General features: G+C 38.3%; 1 protein-coding gene across 1 annotated transcript in view; it reads left to right on the plus strand.

Annotated features, from left to right (window-relative positions):
- The window catches only part of ERGIC3 (ERGIC and golgi 3), a gene marked incomplete in the record, with an annotated part of 681,165 nt that overhangs the window by 217,299 nt on the left and 445,571 nt on the right, over nt 1-18,295 (plus strand). The window contains 1 exon segment of the mRNA XM_044090101.1: nt 14,495-14,552. Within this exon segment, the coding sequence (XP_043946036.1) occupies nt 14,495-14,552 (58 nt within the window).

Raw genomic sequence — 18,295 nt, forward strand, 5'->3', positions numbered from 1 at the left:
TTGTAAATAGTTTTGGGTTTTTGAAAGTAGTGCTTAATACACGTTATGCATCCATGATAAGTATGTTTTCAGTAGATTTTAAGTCAACACGGAAGAAAGATCTTTCAGTTAGTAATAACATACACATTATAGTCGATGGCTTGCTTATAAATGTTTATCATTAAATATTAATGGGTTGAACAATAATGTCAAAAGAGCTGGTTTGCTTAAATGTGTCAAAATGCATAAAGCCCAGATCATCTTGTTAACAGGAAACCCATCTATTAAAAAAAAAAGATCTACAAAAATACTCATTCAATGGCTATACCATTCTGGCTGATTCATTTTTTAAGACTAAGAGAAGGGGCACTCTTATTCTATGGAAAAATGCTTATACTATGCCAAGAATTGTAGATACAATTTCAGATAAAGATGGGATGCTAAGCATTGTTATTTTGGGAATCCGTAGGAAGCATAATACATTGATTAATACATACTGGATACCAGGACTGAGTACTGAATATGTTGACAAATATATGGACCTGATTGCTTTAAATGCAAAAGGGGAAGTTATAGCAACAGGTGATTTAACTGCCTATTATCAGGCAATGTTAATTCTAAAAATGGTAAAATTAAACTAACATCTCAAACCAAGAAGTTAAATGACTTTATAAACCTACATGGTCTAAGAGAAGATTATTCCTTGTATTCTATACTCACTATTTATATCGGTTTGGTGCACAAACAAACATTGATAAGGTCTTTGTATCAAATAATATATACTCTAAAATAAGTGATGTATCTGTAATGACTTGTCCAGTTTCGGACCATAATGCTATAGGTTCATAGGTTCATAGGTTCATACTAGGCTATCTGCCCGAGGGCATTTATAAGCCTAGCCCATTGTTTTGTGGCTTACGCCACCCCTTTAGTATGGGGAACTATACCCATTATTTTGCTGTGCCTCTGTCGAGCAGTGACACTGAGGTAATTCCTGGGGTATATCTGCGATCTCCCATCCATTGGTCAAGATTTCTCTTGAACAAGGCCAGCGAGGTGCTCTGCCTCACATGTACCGGGATTTTGTTCCACAGCATAGGGAGTCTTTGGGTGATGAATCTATCTCTCCAGCACGTCCTATTAATAGCCGTGTCGAGGTTTAAGTCTCCCGTCCTTGTGGCTCTGATGGATCTAGATTTTTTGAGGTGAAGCATATTCATCAAATCTGGGTTTGACATGGCCTTGTATGTTAGGCAAAGGTCACCTCTGAGCAAGCGGTAAGCGACTGAATAGAGCTGGAGTTTTCAGTCGGGCAGCATAGGACAGATTTTTGAGACCCTTTATCCTTTTGGTGAGGAACTTTTGTGGCCTCTCCAGCTGCTGCAAGTGTCGGGTCAGATACATTCCGAATGGGGCATTGTACTCAATCATTGGTCTGATGAGTGATGAGTAAAGGGAGACTATGACCTCCCTTGATCTAGATGAGAATCCCTTCATGATAAGGTGGGCAATGTAGAAGGACTTCCTAACTACTTTAGCTACATGGGTGTCGAATGACAGACTACTATCAACCTGGGTCCCCAGGTCCCTGATAACTTCTTCTGTGCTCAGTGGATTGCCACCTATTTGGTAGCTAGGGGTAACCTTGTTTTTCCCGAAGGGTATGACTATGCATTTTTGGCATTTAACTTTAGGCGTGGCTCTGGCACCAGTTATCCGTTTCTGTGAGACCCTTCTGAAGGATATCTGTGTCAGATGTGTTTTCTACTATGGAGCCCAGTTTGCAGTCATCTGCAAACTTTGTCAGCCATAACTCTCCTGTGTTTGCTTGTACTTCGGAAAAGTAGATGCCAAACAAGAGTGGGCCCAGGACTGAGCCCTGTGGGACACCACTTGTGACAGGCTTTGAGTCTGACATGGCGCCAGCAACTCTGACCCTGTGGGTTCTGTCACTCAGCCAGTTTGCAACCCATCTTGTGATGTATGGGTTAACATTTAAGCTGATGAGTTTTTCAATGATACCCGAGTGGGTTATTGTATCGAAGGCCTTACCCAGATCGAGGTAGGCTGTATGGACTGCCTTTCCCTCATCAATGGCTTTGGTGACTGTTTCGAAAAAGTCAACCAAGTTTAAAAGGCATGATCTGCCTTTGACAAAGCCAAACTGGGTTGGATCCAAAGTCTGCAAATTCCCTATGTCTTTATTTATGAGGTCCATTATGATCCTCTCCATGGCTTTGCAGATAAGGCTTGTCAAGCTAATGGGCCGGTAATTTCCAGGGTCTGTGGAGGCACCGCCTTTGTGAAGTGGGACCACAGTTGCAGTGCGCCGCTGCGTGGGTACGTATCCAGAGGTAAGACTTTGATTAAACAGCTGTCCTAGCTGTGGGTTTAATTCCTCATTGAGTTCGTGGAGCACACAGCCGGGGACACCATCGGGTCCCATGGATGCTGTGTTTTTGCTTTGGAGAGAGCAGTTCTCACTTGGGCGCTGGAGATGTTTGGGGCTGCACACATTTGGTATAGATATCTCTCCTTTTGGGGAGGGGAGAAGTTTGCACTGAACCTGTCAGCCAGTATGTTGGCAATGTCTGTAGGATCAGTAATCTTCACATCATTTTGAACTAGTTCTGAGCATATCTGGGAGTTTCCTCCTAGGTTTCTAACATAGCTAAAGAAGGCCTTATGATTGTCTTTTGAGTCTTTAGCTATTTTTCTCTCGAAATTTGCTTTGGATGATTTTATGAGAGCTCTTAGTTTTTACTTATAGTGATCAAGGGTGTCTTACCTTTTAAGGATTTTGCTCTATCTTGTAGTAGCTTCCTCCTTTTGTTGTAGAGTTTGTTTATGGCTGGGGTCCACCAGACTGGACGCTTGCCTTTGGTACAAAGAGTCTTTGTTTTGCTTGGGATTGCCTTATCCATGCAGTCCTGCAGGTGCTGGTAGAATGCGTTTGTAAGTGATTCAGCGGCTTGAGTATTGCTTTCCCGCTCGGGGCCTGAAAGGAGACCACACTAGTCTTTAGAAGTGTGAAGTCGGCTTTTGAGAAGTTCTTTACTGTGGTCTTTTAATTTCGGGTGGGGGTGGGATGAGGACCTCCAGCGAGATTAGTTTGTCATCTGATCTCACCAGTGAGGGGTATACTTCCGGTGTTGAACATTGTGCTCCCATGTACGTGATGATGAGATCAAGTATGTTATCTCCTCTTGTGGGATGGTGACTAGTTGTTCCATGGCATTTGAGTTTATGAATTCCAGGAACTTTTGGGCTAGGGTGTTTGGGCTTGAGTAGTGTTCCCAGTCTATATTAGGGTAATTGAAGTCACCTAGTATGATGGTGTTTGGTGATACATTTATCCCTCTAGTGTTTTCAGGAAGGCCATGTGAGTTTCCTGAGTTTGTGAGGGTGGCCTGTAACATGCTACAATTTGCAGAGCAGTCTTGCCTATGGTTAATTGCACCTGGATGGTCTCCGATGCATCGTGCGTTGCCACCAGTCTTGAGGTGTGGGTGTCCTTGATGAATATGGATACCCCCTCCTTTCTTGGTATTGTCCGGATTTTGGGGCCGAACGCATGATATGAGGTAAAACCTGATAGCGCTGGGTGCTCTCAGGAGCCTTGAACCAGGTTTCTGTCACAGCACAGACATCGATGTTCTCCATACTGAGAAGGGCCTCGAGTGCGTGCATTTTGAGATTTAGACTTCTGGCATTGAGCAGCATTACCCTTAGTTTTTCCTTTTTGTGTTCTAGGGTGGTAGGTTTAGAATTTGAGCCTTGCCTAAAAAGGCACTATGGGGTGGCAAGAGCCTTTGCCAATATCCGAATCCCAGGGTGACAGGTGCAAGCCGTCCCTCAAGCAGCGTGGCTTGTCCAGCATGTCATCCCAGGTAGACAGATACTGGATCCCCTTTGAATGACACCAGTGTTTAAGCCAATTGTTAAAGCTGATCATCTTATCTCTGTATTGTGGCATCATTCTTGGTGAAGGTAGGATACTGCTCAAGGTCAGGGTCATACCTGCCTGGGCTACATAATCAGAGAGCTCCTCAATGTCTCTTTTCATGTAGTCCAAGGAGGTACGTCTCAGGTCGCTTACACCAGCGTGGACAATGACTGAGTCATATTTGTACCTGCTGTTGAGAGACCTGAGTGCTTGCGTTATGTGGCGGATTCTAGCGCCCGACAGGCAGCTTACTGTGACCTTCTCCTTACTCAGTCTGGTGAGCGGGACATCAGTGTGTCTGACTATGGAGTCACCAATGACTACTGTGTCTGGCATTGTGTTTGGCCTTAAGGGCTGTGACTGTTTGACACTCTGACTGTGAGGTCTATGTGTTGCGGGTGTTGTGTTCTGAGGTGGTGGTTGTTTGGGTGTCTGCTTTGGTGGCCTCTGCTGTTTTGGTAGATTTTTGATCAGAGCCTCCAGTATGTCTTTGTGTGTTTATGTGTATGATTTGAGGTTGTAATGGTACTATGTGAGACTGGGTCTATAGTGTGTGTGGTAACCTTCTCCTCCTGACTGGTCTTGCCAGTCCTATGTTGAGAGAGCTCAGCCTCCAGTTTGGCCGTATAGTTGCATCTCTCGCATGTATTTGTGTTTTGTGGGAGGAGGAAAGGGTTGTCTGTGTACATGAGGCAATTGAAACATTGCCTCAATATTCCCAGGTTCACCAGCTGAGCAGGAGAGGACACTAGCAACTGATCCCTCGACATGCTAGAAGGGTAGACGAAAAACTTTAAAAAAGATTCCGGGGACGTGGGTGACCGAGAAATGGGGGTTGCCTTTTTGGGGTACTATCTATGACAAGAGTGCCGTATCAAGGTAATAAGTACTGTAGGAGCAAGTGCTAGGTTTAATAGATAGAGAATAGTCTACTTGGAGTCAAGTAGAGTTGATCTTTTAGTTATAGGATACGCTGATTTGATCAGTAGTATAGTTCGAGGAAGGTAGTTTTAAGGGAAAATTTGAAGAGTGGACTTTAGGTAGCCCGAATAGTTTAAACCTGCTTAACCGCACTGCCCTAGTGTGCAACAGTGGCAGCTCCAAGCTAAATCGCTCTAAATCGCTAACGCATTTAGCGCTTTTATACCAGGGGCTGGAAAAAGCTAGAAACTGGCCCAAAACGACCAATAAACTACTAGTTACTGGCTGAAACCTCACAAAACTGGACAAAAGGCAGCTCAATGCTTCCCACTCCCACTGGTAAGCAAGATAGCTTCCCTTCCCCCAAATAAGGCAAGGAAACAGTACACAGGAACTACAACCAAAGCCCAGGAATCAGCAACTCTGAAACTGGACTAAACTAGTAAAGCAGGAAAGCAAGGTAGCTTCCCTTCCCCCAAATAAGGCAAGGAAACAGTACACAGGAACTACAACCAAAGCCCAGGAATCAGCAACTCTGAAACTGGACTAAACTAGTAAAGCAGGAAAAACAAGAGATATTTTTTTCTTTTTTTTCTTTTTACTTACTTTACTATAAACTTTACTATAAACTTTACTATAAACTTTACTTTACTATAAACTTTACATATTAACTACATATACAGATCATTTAAGATTTTAACAGAGAATTCCTGCTTACATAACTAAGTTAAATGAGTTTAGGGAATGGATAATGAAAGAAATAGACATGTTTATAGAAACAAATGATAATGGTGAAGTGACTGATACTATACTATGGGACACCTTTAAAGTTTATATGTATGGTAGAATAAAATATTGGTACCTTAAAAAAGGAGAGTGTGTGATAAAGAACTTTTTGACTTACAAATAAACATACTGTAGACAAGATAAAAATTGATGCAAAACCAAATAAAGTAGCACATAAAATTACTAAGTTAAATCAAAAATACTTTGAAATTCTGAATCATATGGTAGCCATAAACTTGGAAAAATTGAAATTATAGTCTTATGCTGTAAATCCCAAATATCTGTATAAAGTAGCAGTAAGATCCAAAAAAAATAAACAAAATCTTATTAATGAGATTAAATATAAAAGTGATGGTTCAGTTAAGAGTACATCTAACTTAATGGGCTTATTAGAAGTGTTCAAAAACTACTATAAAGATATAAATAATAACACACCACTTTTGTAGATGGATAATGTAATAAATACTTTTATTCAAGAAAATATAACTGTCAGTGCAACAAAATATATTAAATAAACAAATAAAACTAACAAAAGTGAAAGAGTAAGTAAAAAATTTTAAAAGATAATAAAGCTCCAGGACTGGATGGAATAATTCCTGAACTATACAAGATTTTTCCTGAATATATAATAAAGAAAATGATGAGTGCCTTTACTATGGTTAAGCAAAAATGTATAACACCCCCATCATGGAAATAATTATCTCCCCCATATTAAAACAAGGTAAGGACCCCAAGTCTTGTGATTCGTATTGGCCAATTTTGTTACTAAACACTGAATATAAAATTTTCATGACAATATTAGCTAATAGAATAAAGAAAATATTACCTAATCTAATACGTATTGATCAGACAGGCTTCATTCTTCATAGAAAAGTGCAAGATAACATTATTAAATTACTATCATTAATAGACATAGCATGCAAATACAAAAAGCAATGAACTATCATCAGCCTAGATATAGAAAAGACTTTTGATTCTATTAGTTGGTCTTATCAACAAAGAATTCTGATTGATTTTGAATTCTCCATAGATTTTGTCAACTTATTAATGAAAATGTATAGTGGGGCACAAGCTTTTGTGAAAATCTGATCTTGTCTATCCTCAACACCACAAATCCTCAAGGGAACTAGACAAGGTTGTCCTTTGTCACCATTATTGTTTGCTCATTCAATGGAGCCTTTTGCAACATATATCAGAAACAAGCATAATATAAAAGGCTTTCAAATTAATAAGTACTATTGTCCTAAGATACAATTATTTGCTGATGATATGTTGTTAACATATGATATTGATGGTTCTTTGCATGATATTATTAATACCTTTAGCAAGTTTGAAAGAATTTCAGGGCTTAAATGCAATCATAATAAATCCAAAACATTACTAATTAACAAAAAGATCAACAAAAGCCTAAGAGATAATAGCCTGTTTAATTGGGAGAATGCTGTATTAGAATATTTGTGTGTCAGTATAAAGAGTAAGAGTCTGTTAAACTAAATTACAATAATTTAATAACCACCATTAGTGAGCTAGTTAAAAGATGGAATAAAATGTTCTTCACAATGGAGGATAGGCGCTCTTTAATTAAAATGATAATTTTACCTAAAATTTTGTTTTTTTATACAGTCATTGATACTACCCCTCCCAAAAACCTATTTAAAAAATTAGATTCCATGGCACTTAATTTTTTATGGTTCCCCTTAAAACCTAGGATTGCATATAAATGGCACATTAGAGCTTCGAACAGTAATGTGTTAGCATTCCCTAGCTTAGATCTTTATTCCAAATCAGTTATGCTTAATGTAATATTACATTGGATCACACCTACCTATATATCTGGCTGGAAAACAATACATGAGATTCATATAACTGATGTCAGAACTATAAGGAACAATATGGAATAAGTAGAGTTCATTGGCTTTTACATGAATTTTGTTTATTTAATAAGTTTGATCATTTTTTTCTTATGGCATTAATCAAATATTTAATAACTTTAAAAATATAATTGATTGTAATTATAACATTAAACAATTTCTATTTTTTTATATTCCCTGTAGCATACTCCCCTGATTGCCTAGATTCTTTCAACATCAATGCGATGCAAAAATTAAAGGAAAATAACTTGATATTCTGGCATCAGTTTATTGAAAATAAGAGTATTAAACCACTAAAACTCTCTTTTATGTAGTTTTGATAATAGTCATAGTCATCGTAGATGGTACGGCAGTTTATAGAAAACAAAATGAGAGTACCAATCAACCTAGAGACTGAATCTATACCTATTTTGATTCAGCTTTTTATAAGATGTCATGAAAAAGACAGATAATCAAAAATTAAGTATCTAACCTATCTATAAGATACCAAGAGAAGACGCTCTAAAGTTTGACTCAGATTTTTGGAATTGCTATGTAAAGATTAATGGAGAACAAATATCTGATGAATCCAAAAAGTTATTGAATTCAACGTATGGTACCTCTTCTTCATTATATTGGATATTGTATACATGGAAATTTATGAATAGGAGTTTCTGTACTCCACATAAAATAAATCTTATACTCAAAAACATTGAAAGTAAATGTTGGAAATGTGATGAATTACTAGAAGCCAACTGGGTTCACATGTTAATTGAATGTAGAAATAATGTTCAATACTGGAAATACTTCAGATATTTTGTAAATACTTTATGGTCTGATAACTGTCATATTTCTAACTCACTAATCCTATTCAGTGTTCCTATACCTAATGTAATACCTAAATCTCAGATTCAGTTACTCTGGTCAATTATTGCAATTGCCAGAAAAGTTATTACTTTGAACTGGGAAAGTAAACAAGATTTGATGTTTAAAGATTTTATGAATTTAGCAAAAGTTGTTTGTAAAAAAAAGAACTGCAAACCATTTGTTATAGAACTCATAACATTACTCATAAAAAAATAACATGGCAAAAATTGGAAAATCATTTGAACAAATACTGATATAACTTCTCATGGATAAAATTATTATTTTGATTGTTTATCATGGATGAATGAAAATATTGGAAATAGTGTTGTTATTGTATTTGTTATATGTACATTTGCAGATGTTTATAATGAAAACCAAATAAAAATGTTTTTGAAAAAAAAAAAGAAAAAATCAGTTCAGATGAATAAAACAATAATCAATCATATAATGGTCGATGAGGAGAAAAGGGTGGAACATCTAGCAGAGTTTAAGGTAGTTCCATGGGAAAAGCAGCTTTATAAGCTGTTGAAAAAGCTGATGGCATTCAGTGATGATGTTGGCCTATTCAGGGAAACTGTAAGCAATCAGCAAAGTGAAATGAGTATACTGAAATAAATGATCCAAGATGTGGAAGATGACTGAGCAGCACTGAGGTTGGAGATGTGGAAAAACAGCAAGAGAAGGACAGAAATAGAAACAAAAGCTAAAATGGCAAACAGGAAAATTAGCTGAGCTAGAAGAAACAATGTAAGGATAATAGGAGTTGCAAAGAATGCTGCAGGAATTGGCTAGAAACAAGATTTCACTTACTCAGGTTATGAGAACCAGTAACGGATTCCATAGAGATGGTAGAATGGAAGGTGCAATATGAGGACAGCTGAGATGTATACTAGCATATTTGCCTAGATATAAATTTCAAGAAGAAATTATGAGACAAGCCAAAACACTTAAACTGATCCTCAGTGTTATGTTTGTGAAACTGGTAGAGGATAAACTGATCCTCATTAACGTTATGTTTGTGAAACTGGTAGAGGATTGTTTCGATTCAGTATATAAGCTAATAAAAAGGATGTCTGACTTGTTGGGGCCAATTAATGCCAAGGGAAGTTTCAGCCTGGATTAAGTATCCTACCATCTTGACTGTTGTATGAAAAGCAGACAGACACAGGTTTCATACAGAGGGAGAATCGTGAGTTTTTGTTACAGAGGTTGTGCACGGTGGAAACTGGAGCAACAGACACAGTGAACTGAATAAAATATCCTACCAGAAGTAGACTAGCAGACAAGCTTGCAAAAGGCCAAAGAGAAGCTAGAATTACAAAGTTTATGGAGAAATCTTAAGTGGTTGTGCCTGTAAGAAAAAGAACTAGAGGCTGTAAAGTAAGGTACACAGAATTATGCTGATAAGTTATATGGCGCAGATAAGACCTCTGGCATGGCAGATTACAGTGTTTGTGAGTTATGGTCTGGGATAGGTGAAAGGTGTTGTATGTTTGTGTGCAAGTGTGTGCATTTTTAGGGTTCAGTAAGGGGTTAGATGTAGTGTTGTGTGTGTGTGTGTGCGTGCATGTGTGTGCGCGTGCACGCGTGTCTTGTGTACTGGTAGTGTTAGGGAAGGTTTTTATTAAGGTAAGGTGTAGGTGGGTGAGGGTTGGGGGAAGGGATAATGCGTTAGGGGTAAGGTTATCACCCATTGCTAAGGTGGGCAAGGGGCTTAATAAAAACATCCAGACAAATTTAAGGTCTGTGTTATTATTGGGGGGGGGGGGGCATTACTGATAATAACTAGAGCGAAAATAGTTTTCCTTTCTCAGTATTTTGTAGTCCATTATTTGTTGTGTTCAGTAGTCTGTATGTTCAAACATATTTTGTCACTGTTTTCACTTGACATTAAGTACATTCTATCGTACAGTATATAACCGTGTGCATATATGTGCATGCGCGCATGTGTGTGTGTGTGTGTATATATGTGTGTGTGTGTATGTGTGTGTATATATATATATATATATATATATATATATATACACACACACATATACATATATATATATATATATATATATATATATATATATATATATATATACACACACACACATATACATATATATGTCTGTATGTGGGTTATAGACATTTACTAGAATGTTCACAATGTTGAACACTTTTGCTACTGACATTTTAGATTAATTTGTCAGAATTTCAAAAAATGCTGGTAACTGGTCGTGGAAGGTTAAGCTATAGTGGGGAGTGGTATTTTGTCCTTTCTCTATCTTAGTGCGAATTCAGAGTAGGCATATATAATTTGCAGATTGCTTGAGGATCAGTGTTTTGTGCTTTTGCTGAAATGTCAATTATAAAATAATTTTCTCGTTGTTACTCTGGGTACCATATGAAAATGTTCTAGTGAACCCTAAAGTCTGAATGTACAAGTCATCTTGTAGTTCATGTAAGGATTTCCAGAGCCTGCAGGGATAATCTTCACTAGTGGTGTCACATCCCTAACTTTTCTGTGGTAAGTCCCTTCCATTCTCTTTGCTCAGTAGTGGCTGCCAGCACAGTCACCTCAGCCATACGGGCGGTACAATCCAAAGTGTAGAGGCCAGTCTTCACATCAGCTTTCTGGAAATGAGATCTGATTTTGTACATACATTTCAAGACTACCTCAGAGTGCAGTTGCCTTTCACACAGATAGTTTAACTTTAGTATGTGGTAAATAAAACAAACCAAGAGGAAATTTCTCCTGTCCTCATTGTCAAGAAATGATGAGGGTATGCAAATGGAGTATGCCATCAGACCACTTTTTGATTGTAGCCCATTTTTCTGGGTAGCCAGCTTTCTTGCATTTAGGCTTGGTAAGTGTCTGCTGATGTCACATGAGTGGGATCCCTCAGAATGAAGATAGCCTTGTGATCTTCCATTGCTGGGCGAAGCCTTACTGTTATCTGTTTGCATCTGTAGCCAACACCAAACTCTGTTTTTGTCCCCAGCAAGCAACGTCTGCTCCCTACTCTATGGCTGTGGGCCCAGAAAAGGTAGAAGTGCGTGTCTTCACCCCTTTGAGAATCTGAGAGGACTGAAGTCTGTTCTTTGAAGACCAATACAGGTAGTGAGGCATCATCATCATTATTTAGCTGTCCCCTGGGTAATGCAGTCTTAAGAGTCTTTATGGACTATGAAGTCTTCCATGGACTGTCTTTCTCATCCTTGCCCCTCCTCTCCAGGAGAGGCTTGGTGTATTTGAAGGAAGGAGTAGGATCCCTGAGTCATCTGTCTTACTTGATTTAGTTTTATTTTTCCTTAGTGATAAAATAGGAAGAGGCAAGGTCTCTGGTTTTCCCTAATTTTGAGGCTGTATCAAATACTGTCTACTTCCTTAAACTGTGCACTTTTGTGTGCTACACCTTTAACTATGTTGATGGTGTGGCAGCAGGTAAATGCCAGAGTAGCAAGGCTTGCCTGCGGCCCTCTTCCTTCAGAGTTTTGCCAGTCCTTTCTGGCTGTTGCATCATAGTGGAGTCATTTCTCTGAAGAATCTTTTTACACCATTGCTGAGGACTTTCTGAAGAGAGGTAAGAATTTGTCAACCAGAGGAAGAATGTGCAACCCCTCCTCACCCCATTCCTCCTACGCAGCACAGTTTTGCACTCCAACGTGAGAGAGACCTTGAGCATTCATAAAAGGTCACATGGTATTGCCTTCCCTGGGTTTACCTGCTAACCTCTCAGGAGACTGGTTATTCAGATAGCCCAGTGTTTCTGACAACATGGTATACAAGTTTTAAGAATTTGCCCTTGCTTGGATAGGTGTTACCTAGAATATGTGCCCTGGATAAAAAAAGATCACGTTCTCTAATTCATAGGTTCATCATTGTCAAAGCCTCAACTGTTTAGGGCAGTTAGTCTTGGAGAAGGTGGTTAGCTCAGTCATAACCTTATTTTTTCAAATGAAACATAAAACTATTCCCTTTGTTGAAGCAGTAAACATAGTTTTACTTACAATTTTTCTTTGTTCTAAAGTTGGGGGTCTTTAGTAAAATTTGTTGCATTTTGTACCTCAGCAGCTACAAAAAATGAATTCTTTATGCTGAGTTTCCAGTTCCTTATGCCACTGCTTGCTTCATGGTTACTGGGTAATTTGGACTTATTTTGTGGAAACTTCTCAGGGCATTGGCTGCTTTGTGCCTTTGAGACTTTGTATATGCAGTACAAAGTGTTCTCTTTTGGCTTTCCCTTTGCATCCAAATCTTCAGCAACGTGCTGGTAAAGATGTTACAGCAAATGGCTTCTTGGTATCCTTATGATCAAATGATTTGTTGATAGTGGCTCCCACTTGGGATTCTTTTGGCTGTCTTGACTGTGGACATTACATTGATTGCAGTCACTGGGGGGTGACTATGACTGGGAGGTGCCCTCTCTTCCTCCAGTGTAGAGAATTTCTTTTACTAGGAGGAAGCAGGAGACTGTTCAGTGTTGCTTATTTCTTGCTTCAGGGTATGTTTCAGGAGATGAGGGGATCAGACAGAAGTGTCACCATTTACTCCCTTTTGCACCTGGTAAGGCTGAGGACAAGCATGGTTTTCATGGTTCTGATAACGTCTTAATCTGAAAGTGCACTGTAGGATCGTGTGCTATCTGTGACTGTATTCATCGGTCCCTTTCAGATTTACTTCTTGTGTCACATATTTGCTACTGCAAATTGGTGAACATCTTTTGCTACTGTGGAGGTGAGATCCACATTTAATCCACCATTTCTACAACCTTCCCTCATAGGAGATTCATATTTTATAGTTTGTAATATCCACTTCAAGGTATGTTTTGTCTAGGAGACATGGACAAGCTTTGAGAAGCATTTGCATTATCACCCTTCACTTTGAAGACAGTATTGCTAGCTGTACATTTGGTAAGCCTTATAAAGTTGTGGCCCCCTTCTCCAGTGATGTTAGGCAACTGGGTATAGTCATTGGTATGTGAACAGGTGTGTGTGTGCATGCATGGGTGGTAGTGCTGTGTGCATCTACCAAAATTCCAGGAAGCATTACAGGTTTGGAAATTGACTAACCTCAGTCATACCCGTCCTGTGGACATTTCATCAACTGGGTCTGCTGATCAAACCTTGGCTGACTGGATTGTATTCAGGGATTTATACCACTGGGGCACAGAGCCAAGGTACTTGTACAGTGTGTACTGCACAGTTTTGTAATGCATTGATTCATTCATCACAGACATACATACAATAGCTGCAGCAGTAGACCAGCATGTGCTACACTTATCCAGGTTTCACAAGATTTGTTTGAAACATTATTAATCTTCTTTAGAACAGAACAGTGAATGAAATGAGATGATTTCAGTCTACAGTTAACTTTCCATAACTCACCGTCTGTCTTACTCCCTTACTAGGACAAATACTGTTTGTTCTCATTCTTTACTCTCGCCTGTCCTTGTTACCTTCCTTCTTGTGTCATGCAATTGGCTAGGAATTGCATAGCTCCAGTAACTTCCTCATATCTTTCTGAAATCATCTTCTTTATCCAGAATGTCTTGCTGCAGTGGTATATAGGTGATGTTGCTGGCTCACAGCACTTCGTTAATCTGCATTTCAGTTCCTGACTCAGATGCCTTCTACGTGGAGTCTGCATATCCTTCCTGTGGCCTTGTTAGTTCTCACTAGGTGCTTCAGTTTCTTCCCACATATCAAAAACTTGCCATAGGTAAAATGGTGAGCCTGTAAATGTGCTTGGCATGTTAAGTGTGAGTGAGTGAGTGAGTGCATCTCAATGTATCCTGGGATGGGTTGGTGCCCCATTCAGGATGAGACTGTTTCTTGGCATTCGGTGGGTGCAAGGTAAAGGCTACAGCTCCCTGGTAACCCTGCATTGGATTAAGTGAGCAATTAGTAAATGAAAGAATGAATGGATGAATGTGATTTGATGATAAAAAAAAGTGAAAACTGCATAAAGTACAAATTACTGTGCCTTTTACAGTGTTACTTGGGTGAATTTTGTAATACTTTGCAATATACATTGCTTTCAATAGATTAATTACATGCACTTTGACAGATCCATTTTTTTTACACTTGATAGAAATTGTTTTCAGTGGTGTCTACTTTAAAAAACAGAATTTACTGAATAAATTAATGTGCCTTGCAGGTTGCTGGAAATTTTCATTTTGCTCCTGGAAAGAGTTTTCAGCAGTCCCACGTCCATGGTAAGGTTTAATTTCTTGGCCGTTGATAACCCTGTCACTGTTGTCTATTTCTTATGTTACATCATGACATTGGATTGTTTTGTGATTTGATGTAGAAGACACGGTTATACATTGCAAATGTTTTATTGTATGGTTAGATTATGAAGTCCTGTAACCCGGCTGGACAAAATGTGACAAATGAACACGATGGATCCTGTAGAAATGACTTTGAACACATGCGTGTTACATACTCCATAGTATGGCGTGTGGGAATTTACTGACTTATTACACCTTTAGACCGCACCACATGATGGATGGATAAAAATCTCCTAGTGACCTACAGCCTGTTATAACTTGGACTGAGGGGCTGTTTGAATCTGTGCAGCTGTTAAAGTTTCTTTACCATTGCAGATCATTCAGTTGTAAACCATTATAATCCTTGCATGAAAATGTTGGAGGTGAAGTCAGTCCTTCAATAGACTGCCATTTCAGCAGGTCTCAAGTAGTGTCTGTTTGTGTCTAATTCTGCTGCTGATTGCTCCCATTGCTGGAATTATTTGCACTTGCCTTTTTTATTGTCTTAGCTTGTGTACATTAACTAGTTTGTATTGCTATTGTGTGTGTGTGTGTGTGTGTGTGTGTGTGTGTGTGTGTGTGTGTATGTGCGCGCGCGCGCATATTTTTTGTATATCTGTCTATATCTATTTACACACACATACAGCTGAGATTAATACATGGAATTTTTGGTTTGAGCCCCAGTTGTCCAAATTCAAGATACATCTGCCTGCAGCCAGTCTGCGGAAGAAATCCTAAGTATAAAAGGGAATTATTCAAGTTAGAATTAAAATACTTGAAATGTGTATTTTTTTCCTGGGTTGCAATATGGTGAGGTGCAGTCAGGTAAAGCTGTAAATGTTATAGCAGGGAATGAAAACTGCTCCAACAAAGACTACTTATTGGAATAACTGAAATCAAAAATATAAGAAACAGTTCATCATATTGAAGCCTTAGACTCTCTGGGCTTCCAGATGTGCATTTTAAAGATTGTACCACTAATAGAGAAACCTCACTGAGTATCTTGGGTAAAGTCGCACAAAAATGTTGACAGGAAATGTTTGATCACCTAAAGAGAAATGCTTTGACCTTAGTGCTGAAATAAGTGGTGGAGCCAGGAATATGAAATGGAGGGGAGCATTGAGGCTTGAAAGTGGATCTTGTTAAAAGTGGATTCATGGTCCTGCGCAATGCTGTGTGGGTGGTTTCAGTGGGGATTTTATGTATGCAGGTTTGTGATCCTGCTAAGTAACTTAATAAAAAGTTTAACAATTACATTATTCCACCTTGAAATACTTCATTTGATATGTATTAAGTTTTACCGTTGCTGACAGTAATGTGAGGAAATCAGAACATTTGGGTCAATTTAAAATTGGAAGTTTTACAAGGAGGCAAAAACTCTTAGAGAAGAATAGGTTATGCATACTGCTATAGTAGTCTACACTGTAGTATGCAATTAAGAGCAAAATACCTCAGATTTGTAAAGCAAAAACAAAACATAGTGGCATCAGAAATAAAACAAGTGATCAGAGCTGGCACTGTGGCAGAATATGTGAAAAAGCCACAAGGGCAGCTCACAAATTAGTGAAGTATCGTACAGTAAAGTGCTCGTTCTTGAAGGTTTGGTTGTGAATGCAGTAGTTAAGAGTACTGCTATGGCTAGCAGATGCAGTAGTAGAACTGCTGTTAAGAACATTTCACTAAGGGTCAAGGAATGCACTCAAAACTTTAACAACTCTCAACCTCATGTTCCGGATTATGTCTTGAAGTTATTCTGATATGTTTACTGGTTAATACTGTACACAGAGGCAGGAGAGTATCCCATGAATAGTCCACCTGAGGCAGTACAATTAAAGTACACTGTGAGAAGAGTTGCTGTTATGTCTGCCAGCAAATATGAGCAAGAATTGAAGTACACTGAAATCATGTGTTGTTAAATAGACAAAACCAACAAGTGGTTAGACAATATGGTAGAAGTTCAGTTCTGAAGCTTGACAAACTGATAATATGAATAGCTCTTCAAGATTTAGAAGTAAGTAAATGGATGACAAAGAAACAATATTCAGTTTAAGTTATTGGAAAGGTTATTGTAGCTTTGTCTAATCCTGAATTTTTCTGTGTGTGTGTACTTGATTTTAGTCAGTGGTTTTAAATTGGTTTAGATAAGAATAGCTTGAGAGTTTGCATACTATGGATAGGGACAAGTTTCTGAAGCCACATTTTATGTCATTAGCTGGAAAATGTTTCATAGGGCAGTCATTAAAATGATTGAAAGTCTAGAAGGTATGGTTATTATTGGTGATCTTTTAATCTGGGGAGTTGCTAAGCAGGCATAAGTAATATTTTATTAGTAAAAAAGAAACGAGCCGGCTTCAGGAACACAAACCACAATTTATTGCTGTTTACTGTGAGCGCTTTCGTAAGAGTAAATACTCTAACTTCTTCAGACATACTCTAGGACAAAAAGGCATGTTTATATGTTATAAACAATTAGCCAATCAAGCAATCATACAAATTAGGTAGGCTCCAAGCCCAATCAACGTTAAAGTTTCAAACAAGTCATAAAACCTTAGTGTCTTAAGCAAATTGCATTCAACAAGAAAAATACATCTACATTCTTACCAAAAGGCACTTTTTGAAAACTAAAACATTCATAAAGCATCACATAACATAAAACATCATAAAAACCATAACCGTCTGACATGGTCCAACTAAAACATACAAAGGGCCACTAGGCGCGAACAAGATGTTCCTAATGAATATGCAACCATGAAGCATTGTATATTAAACCCAAACAGAGTTTAAAAATTAATTCAAAATACAGCATGACAATATATACAAAATATATCTAAGATATATATATATATATATGTGTATATATATATATATATATATATGTGTGTGTGTATATATATATATATATATATATATATATATATATATATATACATATATATATGTATATATATATATATATATATATATATATATATACACAATAAACTTCTGGGTTGATAGTTGTTATTTGAACCTTGCCCTCTTTATAAATATATAAACAGAGGGACTCTCATTATTATATATAAACTAAGCTGGAAAAAATATTTAAGCCACATATATATGTATGTACAAGTAGGCAAAAAAACAAAAATACTTATTGCAAACTACCTAGTAAGAGCTTTTAGTAGTTTATTATATATAGGAACCATCATGGTAGTGGGAAATGTGGTTTCAGAAGTCGCAGGGTCCTTTCCAAGACACTCAGGGAGACTTTTCCCCCCGAGGCAGAGGGGGATATTGCCAGAAGGTAGATGCCACCCAAATGGCTGAAGGGATCTGCAAAATCAAGGGTCATGGGAACCTACTCCGGACAAGCCTTTCCAGCAACCCTGAATGGTTGTCCAGCTGCTGTTTTCAGGAAGCAGTCTGGGGACATTTCTGCTTCCACCCAGAAGCCTGGGAGGCCATCACAAATGACAAATGGGTGCCAGGGATTGCATCCAGAGGATATTCCATTCCCATTTCTGACATTCCCAATCAAAATTTTCACCTCCAAGGTGTTCCACCCAGTCAGAGGGAGGATGCCATCCAAGAAATAAGAAAGTTACCGCAAAAAAGTCATCCAAGAGGTTCCCACTGATCAAGTCATATCAGGCATTTACTCCAGATTCTTTGTGGTACCCCAAAAGACAGAGGACCTGGAGCCTATCTTG

The sequence above is a fragment of the Protopterus annectens genome, chromosome 12.part0 (genome assembly GCF_019279795.1).
Source record: "Protopterus annectens isolate FY-2018-M chromosome 12.part0, PAN1.0, whole genome shotgun sequence".
Taxonomy (NCBI): domain Eukaryota; kingdom Metazoa; phylum Chordata; order Ceratodontiformes; family Protopteridae; genus Protopterus; species Protopterus annectens.